This window comes from Hippichthys cyanospilos, chromosome 5 (genome assembly GCF_059441005.1).
Source record: "Hippichthys cyanospilos isolate Australia breed blue-spotted pipefish chromosome 5, RoL_Hcya_1.0, whole genome shotgun sequence".
NCBI classification, from domain to species: Eukaryota; Metazoa; Chordata; class Actinopteri; order Syngnathiformes; family Syngnathidae; genus Hippichthys; species Hippichthys cyanospilos.
The window spans coordinates 18,221,077-18,235,978 of record NC_142373.1 but is presented as its reverse complement, the minus strand read 5'-3'; the positions used below and the strand labels follow the sequence as shown (position 1 = coordinate 18,235,978).

At 37.6% G+C, this 14,902-nt stretch overlaps 1 protein-coding gene across 2 annotated transcripts in view; it reads right to left on the bottom strand.

Annotated features, from left to right (window-relative positions):
• Nucleotides 1-14,047, bottom strand: part of LOC148423856 (partitioning defective 3 homolog B-like) — a 118,281-nt gene extending 104,234 nt beyond the window's left edge. For both annotated transcript variants that reach the window (XM_088415659.1, XM_088415658.1), the window contains exons 1-3: nt 13,789-14,047; nt 12,354-12,559; nt 5,484-5,585 (exon numbers count right to left, since the gene is read on the bottom strand). In XM_088415659.1, coding sequence (XP_088271785.1) covers nt 5,484-5,585; nt 12,354-12,470 — 219 coding nt within the window. In that variant the 5' untranslated portion in view covers nt 12,471-12,559; nt 13,789-14,047. The remainder of the gene's footprint in view (nt 1-5,483; nt 5,586-12,353; nt 12,560-13,788) is intronic.
• Between the last annotated feature and the right edge of the window lie 855 nt (nt 14,048-14,902).

Genomic DNA, 14,902 nt, shown 5'->3' with positions numbered 1-14,902 from the left:
CCTAGCCTGTTTGCGATACTACATTTTTTGAGGGCGCCAAAAATTGTATTGGCCAAAATGGCCGATATCAACCGAATATTTTAGCTTTTCACCTTTACAAATTTTAAACAATGATGTAGCAGTTGTGTACAAGCAATGCTCGTGTCATTACTTTTTACACATAAATCCATTACCATAACCCTGTAACTTTAAATATATAGTCATGAAATTTGTTGATAAGCTCATTCTGTGGACTTGACATTCAAAACAAAGCAAATGCTCATTTTTATAGGTAATGATGAAGTGAGCAATGCAAATAAGATGCACAGCAAAGTGACTTGGATGTCAGTATGTACACCAGCAGTCACAGTTTGTTTCAAAACTACTCAAACTCACTAAAAATAAAATCCAGATCTGTCAGACTCTAGATTTTATGCCATTGTGTCAACTGTGCTGTGCTCAGATTGGAAACTCTTAGGAAACTCAAAACTACGCATCATCCTGCCCTAATAAAACTGCCAGGCTTTTAAGAAAAGTAACAAAATTACTTTCCTCAATAAAATAGTCAAGCTTTTCGTCTATGCTCTCATTTTTTTGTCATTCAATATGATTTGAAGCGATTTCTCTCCATGTAGCCTGAATCCCATTTGATCACGCTTTGGCCTCCTCACCGAGTCACGCCAGCCGTCTCCGCCTTCACTCACCATTCTCTTTTACCCTACCTTCTAATGAATTCAATCATGCTTGAGTCACATCTTGGTGTGACCAGTCCTGATACATGTTGACCTTTAGCTAGCAACCATGGGCGGGTTAATTGAGTCAAGGCGTTTACTATACGGGAGAATGAGCCAGAAAGCAAGAGAGATTAAGAGACAGTGGCAATAGGTGCATTAAAAGAGTCAGAATGAGACAAATAGGTGCAATTTGTAAGAGCATATGAGAGGACGTAGCAGGTGGGGGCAAGAGGAAAAAGGGGTTAATTGCCGGTGTGAATGGAATGAAACACACTGCGAGGCGGGTAATTAAAGAAGTGAGGGGGAGATAGTGAAATCGAGTCAAATGTGGGCTTGATAGGGACAACGAGTGTGCGTTGGGTACAAGGTGATGGCAAAAAGGGGCCAATCAGCAAGCTATGGGAGATTGATTTTAAGTGGTAAGTAGAAGGGGTTAACAGGGTGGTTGAAATGAAAAGGAGTGAGAAGCTGATAGGGTGGAAAGGAAACGGTTAATTATGAGTATAATAAACGATGAAGCCTCTACTCTTCATGGACTTTAACGCTTAATTAAGGAAACACAGCTGCACCTGAGGTCCACCCGTAATTGATGAATGCATGAAATAGGGAAATACAGTTAGGGTGTGCATGTGTGTGTATTTTGCAAATTGTTTTCATAATGAAGCCCACATCCTCATGGATTCATTGTGATGATTAATTATATCATAATGAAGTATCTGAAAGTGGGGCTTGTTAAGAAAGATGACAAAGAACTGGTCATTTATACAATCAACCCATCTGTCAATCAGGCTACCGATCGAAGGTAATGGGCAAGTTATAAAAAATATAAACCAACTTTATTAAGACTATCATTGATGATGTATTCAGTAGGGTAAACTAACTAAATGATTCAAATTGCTACTGTCTTTTCCGAACTATTAGACACACCGGATTAAAAGGTGAACGTTCAATGAATGGCCTATTTGAAAACTGTTGTCATATATATGGCACACCGCATTATAAGGTGCGTAGAACAGATGCTACTCTGCATGTTGTGACTGGAGTTGCGTTATACATCCACTAGGTAAAAATCAGTTAAAATGCACTGAATTTTTAATTACTTTAGAGCCATAAAGCACTGGTAATACGGAGAAACTATTTTGAAAATTAATACTGAAGAATAACTAATATGACCACCAGGCATTATCGTTCAGCTCCACATTTGCACACACTGTATATAAAATACAAGAACATAAAAGGAGATCTGTAAATATATATACTGCCAACATACTGATAAATGATCCACTGAAACGCAGTTTACCAATGAGGCCACAGCCCCATCAGATGTAATTCACAATTCAGCTAATAGATGATCTCAGTGAGTGAAATAGTCCATCATTTATGGCCAAGCTATCCTTCTCAAGGACTAATACCTAACCCCTTCTCCACTCACATACACCGCCGTGAACAAGGACGTCCAATTACATTTGGACATCGAAATAATGGAATGGAAAAAACTGTCAAGAATGGAACGACAAAAGTAGCACCTGAGTCCCAAGAACAGATTACGCAGAAAATTGTGGTTCCTGTAAAGGGCAATATTAGGTGCACACTCACCGTACAGTACATTTTATTATTACATTTTTATTATTTAAAAAGAAAAAAACGAGATTCAGTTTTATTATTTTAGGACCGCCTGTGTTGTTTGCTTTTATATATACTCGTGACAGGTACAAGATATTATTTAGACATACCTTTCAAAAAAATACTTCAATGCCTCAACAATGGTACAAAATAGAATGTGCATGCATGTTTGTAGCCCATGCATATACAAAACACACTGTGAATCTCTGTAAATGAAACCATTCCAGCATGTGGGAGTAATAAGGTATACTGCTTTTTTTGATCCAAGGTCAATATTATTCTTACCGACTGGCCACCTCACATGGAGGGCCGAGATGGCAAAGGTGAGCAAGAAAATGTTTGCATAGCCACACATTGGGTGTGTGACAGAAACCTTAGAGTGTGTTTGTCTTTCACGTTCATTCACTTAACTTTTGCAGCTGACATTACACCATAGAAAAATAAACATCTCTGAATCTATTTGCTATGAGAGATTTCCTCTCAAGTCGATAAAGAACGATTGGTCTTTGTGTGTAAGCATTCAGTAGCTTGGACTCGAAATAGTATGCATACATCAAAAGGAAATAGCAATTATGACAAAAAAATACATATTTAATAGAATACGCAATTTACAAGCTTCAGTATTTGTGCGATATGCAAATGAAATGGTTTCCAATCGTGTCGCCGGCAGCTAATATCGGTGCGTTATATGCTTACTTCATAGCCTTCTTGCACTGCAAGGTGAGTACACAATTACGCAGTAATTGCGAATAGCGCTGCACACGTCACCTCACGAGGCGCTAACAACTCTCAATGTGCCCTAACACATGCGAAAAAAAGTCACAGCGCGCAAGACCGACATGTCATATAATGAGTGAATTTAGCCCAGTGTTCACCCTTAATTCAAAATATGTGGTCGCACACTGATGCATTATGTGTGCAAGAGCACACAGATAATGAGATTGTTATTACGCAGATATGGCTCGGTCCTGTAATGGGCCACAAAATAGAAGTGTTGCGATGCTTAGCCAAATCAAATGGACAATGCCAACATACTAGATTGAATAACATTAAGGGCGTGATTAACTAAGATCCCAAATAGCAGGCATTAAATTTTGTGTTTGCACTAACAGGTTGCGCGTTGATGATGGGCATTGTGTGTTATCGACTAAGACCGTCTTTTACTAAGATCTCAAATAACAGGCACTAAATTGCAACAGGTTTAAAAGGAGTGAAGATTGTCATACTTAAAAAAGGGCTGTGACAGTATATGCTTGTAAGCATTTTAAAATGGACCACTAGAAACCAGTACTTTAATGTATGAACCCCAGAATTCTTTAAAAACTGCTAAATCTCGAATATGTTTTTGGTATGGGGTCCACAGTAACCCAGAGCAAATGTTTTTGTTCAGTTGCCAGACTTGTGGAGTGACGTTTTTAGACATTAGCAAGATACATTTACATTGTGCACATGTTTTTGCTCTTAAATTAGCATATTTCATCATTCTTCCCAAACACAACTGTTGCAAAGGAAAAGTTTGATCCATCTGGGGATTATGATAGCCTGTAACACTGCTTCAGCAGTTTAAATGGAAAACAGAGGAAATATAACCATGGTCATGTTTTTGTACATGTGAAGATTATACATTTTGGGAACCCTCACTATTTCTTAAAACAACAGGAAATTAGGTTATTACACATAAAAAAAGCAGAGAAGATCACAGTGGCAAAGTGCTTCGGAATCAGAAGTAATGTCAGGTATGCCACTCTTGGAAAGAGGAAACTAAAACACGCTAGACTCGGAATGTAAAACAACGTATCCCTTTTGGAATGCCATCTTTCAACAAAAGGAGGCAAACCAAAGAGACGGGGGGTTTCAGTCTGAGGTTTAGCAAGGAGAGTGACAAAAGAATGAGAGAAAACAACTATACATTAAAAGCAAAGGCAGTACGAGTGGAATTACAGCGAGAGGAGAATCATTATGTAAATTATAGCCTGAAGTAGCGCCTACTGGTGTGCACGGAACTACTGTACGACTAAGTCGGAGTCATGTGCATAACCCACCTATTTTAAGCTTGTCAACTACACAACACTCACCTCACAAGTGGAATGACAGGAATATGCTTGACAAAAAAAAAAAAAACGTTATAAGAGTATGGAAAGATGCTACAAAAATGCTAATGAGTTCCTGTGATCTCCGAGAAATTATTTAATGATAGCAAATTCTGATGTCTTAAAGTAAGGAGTTGCAAAGAAATAATGAACCAACATTTTATGCAATGTACAAAACAGATATTTCTTTGTTCCTCCCAGAACAAAGGCTTATGAAATCTAAGCAAAAACTGTGTCCTCCAAAAAACCCTTAAAGCAGTTCATTTGCTGATTGCATGTTATGACAAAAGATGCCGAGAGAAGAAGAGAAAGTAAACACTTTGAGAGGATTTAGTATGGTCAGTATATAAAATGGTTTAGTACTAGAAGTGAATTGTAAACAAGACTTAAAGCTTTCACTTTTTTGCTGTTAAATCTACCCTGCAATGTAAACGGCTACAAAGACAAGTATTTGGCACCACTTATTTGCAAAATGATCGCTCTCTAGGTTAATACAGCTGTACATAAATTATGAGTTAGATTTTTTTTCCGTGACGACACTGACACGCATACGGTTGTTTTTAATTGAAAAAAAAGCATTAGTGAATGTCCAATATTGCATTTCAAAAAAACAAAGATTGATTTAAATTACACATGGTCATGATTTAACGTATGTATTGTGTTGTGTGCATGCCTTGGCCAATAGGTGGTAGTATTATACACCCCTACGCAAATTCAGAAAAAAATTTTAACACAGTGACTCAAACTGCAGCAATGGTTATTTTTTGCACAGAATATTTGACTGTGTGTATGAATCGGTGATGCGGCCTAAAATTCATATATTGATATAACGACTCGCAGTATGTGTTTTCTCAGCAGAGTTTCCTTTTAAATAGATCATTATTCGCACCATGTACAAACCAATAAATCTCTTCCAGTCAAAAAATGGTTTGATGTGCTCATTATGGTCACGTTATCACAAATCCAGTACCATCCAAAGTCTATGAGAATGATGTCTGTGTGAAAAAAAATGTCTGTGACAATGTTGAAAATGTTTTTAAACTAAGCGAGTTCTTACCTTGTCTTTGTTTTCCACAAGATCACTAAGAATGTCATCAGGGTCTAGAATCCCTCCATCACAGTATTCAACATGGTGTGTCCGTACCACAAATCCCCCTTCCTATAAGACAAAAAGCAACATAAAAGAAAGTCAACAATATGCAACTTGCCTCTGTGTATAAGACAAAAACATTATGGTTTTGAAATGTAAATGTTCGGGAAACGTGCCATCTCCACAATTCTGCAATATTCCAATATTTTCAGGGCTCTATGATGAGAAAAAAAATTGGCTTGGCATATATTTCTGAAACGTTGGTGTATCTCCCTCTTTAAAACTCTTATTCCATATGTTTCTCATTTACATATTTGGCATCTTTTGCTATACACCTACAACAGAGTACAACAACTTTGCTGTACATCCTAGACTGCTTGTGCAGCTTCCTCACTCATTTTATCCGCAGCGTTGGGTCTGTGATTGATGACAGAGACGCTTGAACTAGACGGCCGTCTGCGCATAGTTGGTTGTTAAATAACATAGTGCGACAATGCACAAATTGGCAAATACTGTATCCCTCACATGCACACAAAATAAATCATGAATAACCAAAGAGCATGTATAAATCAAAATGTTACATTGTTGTGGGTAATTAAATCCCTTTTCCGACTCAGATCTCAAAGGTTTTCATGAAATTCCTGAGGTAAAGAAGTTCTTAGAGCAAGTCTCAAGTATCCACATCACAACTGTATTACAGAATGAGCATCTTCGCTGCCCAAATAAATACGGAAGATGTTTGAAGTAAGTGCGGAATTGGAATTTGAGCATCGCATGACCTATCTTTAACAAACATGTTTTCTGTGACACTCAAGACAGTCCTTGTTAGGACTGTGGGGTCGGAAAATAAGATGGGAACTATTGCTCACGATTGCTCACCAGACATCCAAACATTCCACAAGCCATCACCACACAGTGAGTCGTCGTTCGGTTTTAGCGCAAAATTGACTATGAAGAGGAAGACAAATGTAGTAAAACAGCTGTCGTTGAGGTTTTGTAAAAAGCAATGCATGCAAATAGTAAGTAAAGCTTGAGCAACAGAGCATAGGTGTATCTTCTTCCTGTCTGTCAGGACCCTCACATTCGGATAGCATAAACCAATAAAAAAGATATTACAAACGCATGAATGAATTAGCAGTTGTGTTTTCAAAAGAATAATTATAGATACATTGTAATATGCATAAAGCAAATGTTTAAATACTTTCAGGCAACTGAAATTGGGCAACGCTCTAGCAAAACGCTAAGCCAGCTAGATAAAAGCCTCTAATGGCATACAACTACCATTTTATCTGTTGGATGAAGGTAATTATGTAGTGTGCCAACAAGCACTGAACTTCCTGGCAACTCCCCAGAAAAACAAACTCTGTCTTCCAAGCAATGTTTCATCCCAAACTCTTGACATTTATCATCTTTGCTGTTTCAAAAATGGAATTGGCTCATTAATACTTCTATATACCAATATTTGGTATAACGTTTCCTGTTCTTCCACCACCTGTCCATCACTGAATGACCATCCCTTTTTTTCTTCTTCTTCCACAAAAAAAGAATACAGGTCTTGCTTTAGGATTTTAGTTAGTGTGCATTATTCCACTGACACAAAATGATATTGTCGTGATGATTTATTCCATTACATTCCAATGTCAAAAACAAAAAGAAAAGTTGCCTTTACTGTCCGGATGTGACATTGACTAACAATGTAGCTGATTAGCATGTAAGGCGAGGGTGGGGGAATTTAAAATATCTTGCAACAAATACTATGAACTATGATGAATCACAGAAACAGATGTCGTGAAAATTGACAAACAACAAGCTGTCTCTGCAACCCTTTATAAAATAAGATGATTTGCATAGCACCGCAAGGGAGAAAAGGTTGGCCAGTACACCCACATTCAAGCACATAGCAACAGCCAAGCAGTGTTTACACAGATTAAATCAACTACATACAGCAGGAACATTTGTGAAAATAAGAAAAAAAATATGGAAAAAAAAGATCAACAATAAGTTTGCTTCCGGAATCAAATCAGCATCAACCCTTATTCCATCAAGGCATAACATTGAGAACAGAGAAAGAAAAGACCGAAATTGAAATCAGGAATACCTCAGCAAGTTTTGCACCACCGACCTTATAAAATTCGGCTAAGCTAAAAAAATAACTATTGTTGTTACCAAAGAGACAAAATTGCTGCAAAAATCCTGCAAATTCAGATTGTGCATGTGCCTAACTACGAATTACATTCAACAAGACAGAGAGGTAACAAGACCCTGATCTAATCAATACAAGCCACAGCGAAGTCATTAATAAAAGCTGCAGGAAAACACACCTGGAGAATTTACGTCTCCGGAAACAATGTAGTCAGTCTTCGTTTTTTTTGTTTGTTTGTTTTTTTCAGTAACACCCAATCAGTCTACACTCATCAAGCATAATAATATCAACGTATGAGAATATAAAATTACGGCCGCATCATTAATTAACATGACCAAGTAAAACCACCAAGTTCAAAAGCACAGAAAATTGAAGCCTGCAGGAAATAATATTGAAAAATTACACAAGAGTGCCATGCTGCTTTCACTTTCATCAGATGTCATTTACGAGATGGATTAAGTTTAAGATAGACCGGTAACAGCACTTTCAAGGCAAAGCTGTGCCTGTGACGGCAACCCACAATGGAATATATTACAGTCCATATCTGACGTTGTTTTTTTTTGTGCTGGTTTAGTGTTTACATTAGAAAAAAAATGATATTTAGACAACTGGTGTTATACTGTTGACACATTTTGTTAGCAGTTAACACAATTGCTCATTGGCTCGGCTGCTGCCTGCAGCTTCTGGCCATGGATGTTCTTCAGCTTCAAGATGTCTTTAAAATGACACTTCAGTAGCGTTTGGGGAGTCAGTAAACAAAAACAACTGTTACTATTATCTATGGTAGCTTTAACATCAACATGTTGTGAAGTTTAAAGTTTGACTGACAAGTATGTCAAACCATAATGGGGAATGATGGCCAGAAACTATTTGGACAACTGCAGGAATTCTGCTTCTGCTTTTTTCACTCCATTGTTGGGTTTTATTTTGGCAAATCTCTACTTCTTGTTTGTGTTCCATTTTCAAGGACTTGACAGGAATCACATCCAGTACTGAGAAGGTATCTGTGAACAATGGACTATGGATTTAGATCATGCGTGACCGGTACTGTGCACTCTAATCCTGATCTGTTTGCACTTCAAGAAGGAGTTGCTATGTGAAGATATTGGATATGCTACTGCATTAGCATGACGCAGTAGCACCTAGCTAACGAGTGGTTAAATGATTATCAATTGAGGAAAAAAAAAAAACATAGTGTCTTAGTGTCATGACACACAATGTAGCCATTGCCACGCAGACTGGGCACATTTCATACTTGACTAACTGGTTACAATTTGAACTTCTGGAACCAAGCCACTATAGCGTCTATCTATAGAGTCGTTCTCACTTGACGCCACCCGCTATTGCAACAAAGCATCTGTCTGCAAATAAGATAAGTGAAGAAAACTGCAGCAAAAACATAGTTTGGTGTAGCTTCCAGACATTTATTTTTAGTGGACCTATTTTTTAAAGTCGACTTACCCTATTTGGCCGACTTTTTTTTTCCCTCGCCCTAATTAGTGGTTGATTTCCTTTTATACTTGTCTAACAGTCAATATCACTGTTAATACCACACCTCCACCACAAAAGGAGTCCAGAACACTTAGAAATAATAAATGTAAGAAAAAAAAGCAATTGACTCATTACTGTATTATAAATTAACCCCATGAAATGTTGATCAATCTTAAGGACCTAACAATAAAATGGGCTTATCTTCAATTAGACATTGTACACGGTTATCTTACCAAGTAGTATTTAAGGAAGAATCAAAGTTCAAATGGGGGTAGGCCAGGCATTGAGGCTATATAGAAAATGAAAGCGAAAGGATGATAAATAGAATGACGGGACGAAACACATTGGGCACAGAATTGGGCACAGAGAGCTGATATATGATGAAAAGAGATGAAGAGGCGAAAACAGGAATGGGGAAGAGAATGAACACACCACATTTACATTTCAATGTCAAGCCCAACTGATGTAGCCATGCGGTACATACGGTTTGGTGTATTGTTTAAACAACAGCTGGTACTACAGAGGTCATTGAGATGATTTGGCTGTCTGATGAGAGAAGCATAATGGCTGTCCTGAGAATCGACAAATGTCATAAAGAAATCAGGAAGGAGGAAGACATTTGCATTTTGTGCTGATTCACAACTTAAGTAGAAAAGAGTCATGCAGCCTCCTGCCTGGCACGTTGCTATTCAAATCAGATATGCGTTAAATTTTTCATACTGCAATTATGGAGGCTGGCCCTCTGCGGCTTTGCAAAAGACTTTCCGATGTGGAAATCATAGGGTTCTTTTGTGATATTAAATATGACAAAGATTTTAATAATTGTATGGCTTCAGGGAGAGGGGTAGGCTGGCGACTCTAAACATTCTTAAAGTTATATTGCTTCATAAAAAGCTATTTTTATAACGATTCCTATAGTTCATAAAAATTGGTATTATAAAACTGACGATAAATGTGATTGCTGAAATGCAATTTCAGCCAAGTGGACCTTTTGGAGTGTTTGAAATCAATAAACATTAAATTTGAACTATCTTAAGGCCAATGACAAATGTTTTGTATTATGCATTTAAGGAATCGATTTTTAATGTGAATTCAAATTGACATCATGTTTGTGTGACACACCACTTTTAAGGATGCAAGCAAGTACTGTCTGTTTAAATTTTGTATCAGCTAAAAACCAGAATATGTGTGTTGCCTCCTCAATACTGTAGTGTTATCTACATAACTTCAATGACTTAAAAAAAAAAAAAAATGAATACATGGATCACAGAGTATGCATTCAGTTACTCCAGATCGTGTGACTGCAGGAATTACACACATTCCACAAATTGATTTTATTTTCCAACATTGTACATTATATATACTGTATGTTGAGTTTTGCCATTACGACAAATTACTTCAATATGTCGAGTAAGAATACCCTCTTCCCCCATGCATAGAAAAAAATAGGGGGAATTGTAGGAGAGATTGTATTGTGTGGAGATTGTATTGTGGCTGTACTTGTACTATAAGACAACTGGAGACATATGAGTCAAGAGACATCAGATGAGCGACTCAACAGAGTTCATCCTCATCTTCTACAGTACACACTACTGCAAGACAAAGTGACTCATTCGTCTCCACTGTCAGGAAAAATATTTTTGGACATATTTCATCACAAGTATGTATAGTTGCCCACCACTGTTATGGCTCAGTTACGCATTTTTACTGTGCAGGTAGTCTACCGTATACACAAATGCATCGCATCTATTCACTCATTTATATGCAAACATTTTTACTTTGATGTTTGCACACAAGCGTTCTTTTACTTCATGTTATGTATGCAAATTTAGGGATGAATCAATTTTCCATTGAGGCTTTAACGTAATTATATCCCACGCTGGTCTAACAAAGTCAATCTTTCTGTTGGTCTTTTTAATCTAATTACAGCCGGCGAGATTTCATTGCAGTGAGAAGTAAAAACAAAAAGGTGAAGTAATGCATGCGACCAAATGCTGTAAACGGAAGTTAGTGTGGATAATGCAGAGGAACTCAAAGCAATTACTTCAACAAGTGAAGGTAGTGATTTATGGTCCTGTACTAAAAACATCAGTCTTAGTAGAGGCATCAGAAGTTAACATTTGAACAAGATTTTGTCGGTAACACACACACACACACACACACCGGATTTTCCGCACTGTAAGACTCACCGGATAGTAAGACGCACCTTCAATGAAAGGCCAAATTTAAAACATACATAGGGTGAACCGCATTATAAGGTGCATAGAATAGAAGCTACAGTACTGGCTGGGGTTGCTAATGCACCCACTAAATGGAGCTGCGCTACAGGGAATGTCAACAAAACAATCAGATGTCTGTTATACCTTACATATTCTATTTATTCATAATAGACGATCAGAAATGAAGAATAAAGATGATTTGTGTCAAGTACTATTTAAAAAATGGGAGGAAAAAAAATACACAATTACATTAAAAGACCACTTCAATCAATGTCAATGAATGAAGAGTTTAAAAGAATTTAATTATGATTCAATTAAATATCTATCTTTTGTTATAATCAAATTGCAACCACAAAGCTTAAAATATATATGTTGATTTAAAAAGTTTCTGGGTTTATTTTATAAAATTCTCTCTTTTAAAAAAACTTGTGGTTTGTGCGCCTTGTCCCCATATAAATCATTTCAAAATTGGAGCATAAATAGCATATCAACATTTCGATCAGGGTGTTATGAAGTTAAATACAAAGGTAAAAATTGAAGTATTCACATGGAGATTAAGTTATTCATTTTTTTCGCATACAAATTGAAAACTTTGCATTATACAGTGTAAGGCACACCGGATTATAAGGCACACCGGATTATAAGGCACACTTTCAGCTTTTGAGAAAATTGAAGGCGTTATAGTGTGGAAAATTCGGTATATAAAGTTGAACGCCACTATTCGGTCTCTCAATGAATACGGACCAGGCTTGTTTGATGATTACATTACGCTATGACTTTAACTTTTTTTTTATTAAACTACTGAAACCAAATTAGTTTTTCATATAATTAAAATGTACTAAGATGCACCCGTAATAAAGTTAAGAGTTGCAGTCAAAAGAGGAACCTGCTTCTTCCCCATTCAAAGGAAGTTATTTTAAGGTTTCTGTTGTTATATGTCATGACTGTACATGCTCAAAATGATAAGTTGCTTTTCCACAGTACCTGTTCCAGTAGTTTTCTATATCTCTGGGTGGCTTGTTGGATGAGGTCCCTTACAGTCCATCCTTCTTTACAAGGCACCACCACACCCGTCTTCCCAAACGTCACTGTCACTTTCATTGTGGGACTCTTCCCTAAGATTTTGGGCAATTGCAGGAGCACTGTGTCCTACTGGATATGACTGTAGAGTAGAACGGAATGCTGAAAGCCTGAAGGAAGCAAATACGCAGCAAGTGGAAGCGAAAGTCAGTGATTCGAGGTGTAAATGGAACTACAAACGCTGAGCAAAATGAACTGAGCTAATGCAAAAGGTGTCACTGAACAGTACTTCTGACAGACACTGTGGTTGACGTCTAAAATAGGAACCATGACTTTTAAAGCTGCAGGTTAATGTTAATCGGCTCCAAGTATAACATACAGTGGCTGTAAAAAGTTTATACACCCCTGCACAAAAAACAGGTTGTAGAGTTGTGAACAAAAATCATTTCAAAACTTTTTTTCAACAATTCGCGAGGCGACATATAACATAAATGTAGAAGCCAATTGAGATACTTGAGACACATTAGAAAAAAAATGATGCAAAGTGGTGGCTTTTTGAAGCAATTCTTCAAAAAGTGGCTTCTGATTTTGAACACACTATTATAAACTTAAGACAAATACGTGCATACATATAATTATGCTTTAAAGTCTGATAACTTCATGCTCACTCATAATGAGAAAAAAAAAAAAAAAACAACTGCACATCCTCATAACTGGGATGTGGCTGTGTTCACCAATTGAATTCAAACCCATATTGGCTGGAAACCAGCACCTGTCACTATTCTTAGATGAGACAAATGGACGCAATCACGTTTCCCTGTAGGTATGGTGTTGAGCAATGACGTGTTTGCACCAAACATACCTTTCATAGTGCTTTGCCCAAAAAGTCAATTCATGGATTTATTAGCCTATAAAGCATTGTCCACATGTGACTAGTCGTGTGTTATGATCAAGTAGTTTTTGAGCAGCAGATGCCTTGACTCAATCAAATTAATTGAACACTGACGTGCACAGCACTCTCTAATCTCAATTAAATACTTTTTAAACTTATTGATCAGGAACAAACGTCTTGATTAGTTTGTGTACCGATGAGGTGCAGAGCAGGTAATTTTCTTGACATTTAACAGCGTAATACTGCTCATAAGTGTTCTGTCGAGTTGCCTTGGCAGAGGTTTGTTATCATCTGCTGTTACTTAGCTAAATGCATTAGCTCAGTAACGCAACTGGAAACTAGCAGCGTTAACGTAACAAATCCAACAAGACAACATTCCGTTACATGAACTGTTGCTCTTCGGGTCTACTATTCAAAAGAATGTTAGAAGGGGGGACTTTCGCGTCTTTTCAAAACTTCCCCATCCGATTCAGCGGAGAGATTCTTGAGCTAGCTCAGGTTAGCTACCTTAGCCGAACTTTGTAGGGAGGCGTGCAGTTGCTCAGGCATCATTCCACAACTTTTCCCCTCTCTCACATTTCCACTCTCCAGGCCCTCGGTGGCATCCGCTTCATCGCCGATCGTCACTTGATTACAAGGAGTTTCAAAATGAGACCAAGTGGAAGTGACGGGCAAACGAGAGGTAAATACTTGTGGAAAAGTTTTGGGGATTACTTCCCAAGCGTCCTCTTCTGCTGTCCAGTTCCTGGCCAGCGCTTCAACAGCAGGCTGCTGCCTTCTACTTTCTTAAAGAGACAGTACACCAAAAGCGCCAGCCGCTACATGACCCAGTATAGTCGATTGGCACAGGTGCGTTCAAGTTCTGATTCTGTAAACAGTATAGTGTTATTTAAATTTTCGTTATTGTGAGTTTAGAAAATTTATTTTCTAGTTTTCGGAACTATATCCACGTTTCAAGATTGGTTTAAAGGGATAATCAGTATTATTTAGTGATGATTAATAAACAAAAAAAAATCTATTAACTTAACAAAAAGAACATTGTAAACCTTTAGGGTCGTTTCATATCTTTTCACAAAGAGATACTGTTGGTCTGTCGTTTGTTACTTTGAGGCACAGTCGAACTGTGTGCACAAATTGAGTTTTGTTCTTTTGGTATTTTGCTAGACTAGCACAGGTAGACAGTGAATGTTTGGGCCGTTGTGGGAGGGAACACAGCCAACTCCCTGCCAATCAAAACGGCTCCCCTGACATCCTTAAAATTCAGTGCAGAAAGAACCTAACTACAAGCCTTGTAGATTCAAGAGATCGTGGGTGTTTGCGCTGTTGTGGGAGGGAACAGTCAGTCAGCTTGCCAATCAAAACAGCTTTCCTCATTTCATTTAAATTCAGGGCAGGAAGGGCACTTGGAGACCACCTTCCACCCTCGAGAAATTCTGGATTATCTAACGTTACTTTTTCTTTTTTTACTTCTGATAATCTCACTTTAAGTGAGTGTGTGTGTGGTTGATTTCACCAATGGTTTCACACAAAGTAAGCAAACCTGCAATTTATGATACATGCTCAGATTAGCATTAGCTAGCATTTGTCATTTCTGAATAGCGAAACTTGTTTTTTGTGTGAA